The following is a 6,000-nucleotide window of genomic DNA, read 5'->3' on the forward strand; positions in this document are numbered from 1 at the left end:
GACTGAAACTCTCTCTGCTATCTCTGTCTCTCAGGTGTACCACATCTCCAGGAACCTGTGGTCCAGATTGGAAACCCGGACAGTGAAGAACGTCTGTGCACCTGCTGCTGTCATCGAAGATAAGATCTACATCATTGGAGGTGAACAGGCTGCCGCTTTCAACATGTTTATCTGGTTTACCTGGTCTATCATGTAGAATATCCACAGCTGTTACAATCCACATGAGTTGATAGCATGTCTCTCTTCTTTTTCTATCTATCTTAATCTCCTTTCAACTTTATTTACTTTGATGTTGTGATTCTGAACAATCTGTGGGTAGGTTATGTCCCCAATGGCACCCTATTCCCTCTGAGCTCTGGTCAAAAGGAGTGTACTACATAGGGAATAGGGCTGCTATTTGGTTACGTCGGCTGCCTTAATAAGAGTCAATGTGTATTGGAAATGTTTCATTTGTAGGGTACACTAGACGGATGATCGCCTACGACACCAAAGCCAACAAGTTTGTAAAGTGTGAGAACCTAAAGGAGAGGCGGATGCATCACAGCGCCACGGTAATCAACAACAAGCTGTACGTGACGGGGGGCCGCTTCCTGAACGGGCACGACACCATCGAGGACTCGGACTGCTTCGAGTGTTACGACCCCAAGACGGACGTTTGGACCTCCAAGGGGACGCTACCGTACAAATTGTTTGACCACGGCTCCCTGCCTCTGGTCTGTGTCTCCAACAGACCAAACCCTCCCTGAGTGACCCACAACATCTTATCAACATCATCTGGTCGTCTGGAGGTGAACAGTAAGGCTGACTTCTACAGCTGCCTCTCTGTCCTCCATTTGCAGATGCAATGTCCTCCAGTCCTTTGTCACATTTGAGCTGGTCCACAAACTGTATATGATATCTCTGATGAGTGACCCACAACATCCCCAAAACTCCTTGGACTCCTAGCCTAGCGGGCTCCTAGCCTAGCAGGCTCCTAGCCTAACCGGCTCCTAGCCTAGCAGGCTCCTAGCCTAGCGGGCTCCTAGCCTAGCGGGCTCCTAGCCTAACCGGCTCCTAGCCTAGCGGGCTCCTAGCCTAAACGACTCCTAACCTAACCTAGCATAGCGGGCTCCTAAAGTAGCCTAGCCTAGCAGGCTCCTAGCCTAGCAGGCTCCTAGCCTAGCAGGCTCCTAGCCTAGCTACCTGTCATGTTACTCCTTCACAGCAGTTATAATTGGACACCCCAGCTGGGATCGGATCGGAAACCATCTGAACAGACAGACGTTGGTCTCTTCTCTCACACAGTCACAGGACGTCAACACGCCTCAGGCACGGTCTTGATGCTAGCATCTGTGGCGTTCTAAATCAAAACATGAGATCTCAGCTGGCAGGCAGAGGTGTCACGTTGGCCCCAGGGAGGGAGGGAGGGACGACGGATCCACTGACAGATTTCTCAGTCTCCACACTCCTCCAAGGGTAAATCTGAAATGGCACCCTATTCCCTATGTAGTTCACGACTACTGGTCAGAACTAGTGCACTACATAGGGAATAGGGTACAAACTGGTCAGAACTAGTGCACTACATAGGGAACAGGGTAGGCTCTGGTCAAGACAAGGGAATAGGGTGCCATTTCAGACCAACGCTCCCCTACCCAAACTAAGTCCACATAACAATGAGTGAAGCCCTGTAACAGAGCTGGATGATATGGACAATGGAACTGGTACAACAACGATAACAATAAGGATTTGTTTCTAACATGAATGTTCACCACAGTTTAACATGAATGTTCACCACAGTTTAACATGAATGTTCACCACAGTTTCTAACATGAATGTACACCACAGTTTAACATGAATGTTCACCACAGTTTAACATGAATGTGCACCACAGTTTAACATGAATGTACACCACAGTTTCTAACATGAATGTTCACCACAGTTTAACATGAATGTTCACCACAGTTTAACATGAATGTACACCACAGTTTAACATGAATGTACACCACAGTTTAACATGAATGTACACCACAGTTTAACATGAATGTTCACCACAGTTTAACATGAATGTTCACCACAGTTTAACATGAATGTTCACCACAGTTTAACATGAATGTTCACCACAGTTTAACATGAATGTACACCACAGTTTAACATGAATGTACACCACAGTTTAACATGAATGTTCACCACAGTTTAACATGAACGTTCACCACAGTTTAACATGAATGTTCACCACAGTTTCTAACATGAATGTTCACCACAGTTTAACATGAACGTTCACCACAGTTTCTAACATGAATGTTCACCACAGTTTAACATGAACGTTCACCACAGTTTAACATGAATGTACACCACAGTTTAACATGAATGTACACCACAGTTTAACATGAATGTGCACCACAGATTAACATGAATGTTCAGCACAGTTTAACATGAATGTTCACCACAGTTTAACATGAATGTTCACCACAGTTTAACATGAATGTTCACCACAGTTTCTAACATGAATGTTCACCACAGTTTAACATGAACGTTCACCACAGTTTCTAACATGAATGTTCACCACAGTTTAACATGAATGTACACCACAGTTTAACATGAATGTACACCACAGTTTAACATGAATTTACTATTGACGGTTGTAGCCATCAATTGTCCCATGAACAATCACCCATATTAACAAAGTTATGTCATTTAAAACATCACATTTCTCTAGTATGGGCTATTTATCGTAATGAAGGCTATCAGTAAAATGCCTGCGATGTTACCGGTATGGTCGGTGTCTACATTTGTTTCGGTTTGTCTTTCCAGCTCTACCCTGTTAATAATTTATCACAGCAGCCTTGGTATCCATTGCAGTTGGATTGCTATATCGTACCATACCTTACCATATCCTATCATACCTGACCATATCCTACCATACCTGACCATATCCTATCCTACACTATCCTACCATAACAAACCCTACCGTATACTACCACACCATACAATACCATATCCTACCACACCATACCCTACAATACCATATCCTACCATACCCTACCCTACCGGACCATATCCTCCTATACCCTACCATAATATACCCTACCAAACCATATCCTCCTATACCATAATATACCCTACCAAACCATATCCTCCTATACCATAATATACCCTACCGAACCATATCCTCCTATACCATAATATACCCTACCAAACCATATCTTCCTATACCCTACCAAACCATATCCTCCTATACCATAATATACCCTACCAAACCATATCCTCCTATACCATAATATACCCTACCAAACCATATCTTCCTATACCATAATATACCCTACCAAACCATATATTCCTATACCATAATATACCCTACCAAACCATATGTTCCTATACCATAATATACCCTACCAAACCATATCTTCCTATACCATAATATACCCTACCAAACCATATCCTCCTATACCCTTGAATGGACAATGAATGTAAGATCTCCCTTCACTCTCTGACCTGAACTGGTGTGATGCTGTTTCCACACTCAGCTTCAGCTAAGCAAGCACAGCGACATACACCACACTACTACTGCCAGTCTGAGGACTTATGGGCAGGATGTAAATAGATCATAATACATGTATATAGTCAATTCATAGAAAATCCTTCCTACCTCCCAAGCATCTGTCGTTGTTCACTTTCTAAATGAGTCATTAAAGTGAAGGCCAGTTTAACCACGTGGTTATGTTTAATACCCTGGCAGAATATGGTCAACAACATTTACAGCTGTAGGATCTTAATTTGAGCCAGTTTTGCTACAGAAATAAATTAATCCTGCAGCAGCAACAGGAAATGTGAATTATAATATGGATTCTAATATAATGGGAATGTTGTGGAGAAGACTTGACAGACATGTAGTATTCAGGCAGTGAGACTAATTACCTGTCATTATCCTACCGATATTACACTACAAATCAGCACGTCACTGGACTGCGCTGTTCTTCTAGTAGTGGTGATTGGGGAACGATCAGTCCACTACATATCTGTCCCTCAGCCATCCCATGACCTAGAGGGCATATCTATTATAACCACTCAGAACTGCAGCCTGCCTACCAGAAGCATCGGTCGGAGATGCTGAGGCCGGTCCTGTGTCAGGTTTAGACATCGAAGACCATGCAGTGTTCCGGTCTGCTGGTGATTCAACAGTAGGCTACACTGCCAATGGCTTTATAAACCAAGAAGGAAAATCGGTGTGAAGGCATACCCATATATCTAGGCCTATCTTACTGCTAGTGAGACTGCTCTACTCGACAACAGTGTTTTCTCAACCCTCCATCTCGACCCGTGGACAGTCCCTCGTATCTTGCTTGCTTGCGGACAGCTACTAGGCCTAAGTCAGATCTTCCAAGAAGGATAACTATTGCCAAAAGACACTGATAGCACTACAGTGCTAATTTACTAATTGCCACCTTTTGCTCTTGACCCTATTGTACAGACTGTAGCCCTGACCATGGTTACCATGAGAACCAGGAGACGTCATGTGACTAGATGAGCCTGTGGCATGCTTCTCTGTGGGTCTCTATCTGTTTCAAATTTCAATGAATGCAGCACTATGCATATAGAGGCATAGAGTATATATATACGCTAGCTATTGCTTGCACCAAAGAGAGAAAAAAACTCACTTGTTAAAATAATGTATTTCTTCCTCTCTCATTTATTTTATATCCTGAATTACTTGTGTAAATGCTCACATTGTCCATATTTATTAATTTATGTAACTTGTGTTTTTGTAACAAAACTATGTCTTATTTCTTTATGAATAATATTAAAGTGATTTTACCAAAATATGATCTTATGTTTGAGACTGGGTTGGTAATATACACCACAGTGGAGAAAAACATTTTATCTTTAGTACTTTGACTGCAGTCAGTGTTAACTGGTGCTTCTCTCTGGTATGTTAGTATGTGGTCTGACTCCTCACCTTCGGCAGGGATCAGGGTACGTGGTCTGACTCCTCACCTTCTGCAGGGATCAGGGTACGTGGTCTGACTCCTCACCTTCTGCAGGGATCAGGGTAATCAGGGTACGTGGTCTGACTCCTCACCTTCTGCAGGGATCAGGGTACGTGGTCTGACTCCTCACCTTCTGCAGGGATCAGGGTACGTGGTCTGACTCCTCACCTTCTGCAGGGATCAGGGTAATCAGGGTACGTGGTCTGACTCCTCACCTTCTGGAGGGATCAGGGTACGTGGTCTGACTCCCCACCTTCTACAGGGATCAGGGTACGTGGTCTGACTCCCCACCTTCTACAGGGATCAGGGTATGTGGTCTGACTCCTCACCTTCTGCAGGGATCAGGGTACGTGGTCTGACTCCTCACCTTCTACAGGGATCAGGGTATGTGGTCTGACTCCTCACCTTCTGCAGGGATGAGGGTACGTGGTCTGACTCCTCGCCTTCTACAGGGATCAGGGTATGTGGTCTGACTCCCACCTTCTACAGGGATCAGGGTATGTGGTCTGACTCCTCACCTTCTGCAGGGATCAGGGTATGTAGTCTGACTACCTGCCTTCTGCAGGGATCAGGGTATGTGGTCTGACTCCCTGCCTTCTGCAGGGATCAGGGTAATCAGGGTATGTGGTCTGACTCCTCACCTTCTGCAGGGATCAGGGTAATCAGGGTACGTGGTCTGACTCCTCACCTTCTGCAGGGATCAGGGTATGTGGTCTGACTCCTCACCTTCTGCAGGGATCAGGGTATGTGGTCTGACTCCTCACCTTCTGCAGGGATCAGGGTATGTGGTCTGATTCCTCACCTTCTGGAGGGATCAGGGTATGTGGTCTGACTCCCTGCCTTCTGCAGGGATCAGGGTATGTGGTCTGACTCCCTGCCTTCTGCAGGGATCAGGGTAATCAGGGTATGTGGTCTGACTCCCTGCCTTCTGCAGGGATCAGGGTATGTGGTCTGACTCCCCACCTTCTGCAGGGATCAGGGTACGTGGTCTGATTTCCCATCTTCTGCAGGGATCAGGGTACGTGGTCTGATTCCC

At 45.1% G+C, this 6,000-nt stretch overlaps 1 protein-coding gene across 1 annotated transcript in view; it reads left to right on the forward strand.

The window, feature by feature from the left end:
• LOC123732430 (kelch-like protein 38) overlaps positions 1-4,586 on the forward strand; it is a 46,236-nt gene extending 41,650 nt beyond the window's left edge. The window contains exons 7-8 of the mRNA XM_045711562.1: positions 35-140; positions 457-4,586. Coding sequence (XP_045567518.1) covers positions 35-140; positions 457-746 — 396 coding nt within the window. The 3' untranslated portion in view covers positions 747-4,586. The remainder of the gene's footprint in view (positions 1-34; positions 141-456) is intronic.
• The last annotated feature ends 1,414 nt before the right edge of the window (positions 4,587-6,000 follow it).

The sequence above is a fragment of the Salmo salar genome, unplaced genomic scaffold (assembly GCF_905237065.1).
Source record: "Salmo salar unplaced genomic scaffold, Ssal_v3.1, whole genome shotgun sequence".
NCBI classification, from domain to species: domain Eukaryota; kingdom Metazoa; phylum Chordata; class Actinopteri; order Salmoniformes; family Salmonidae; genus Salmo; species Salmo salar.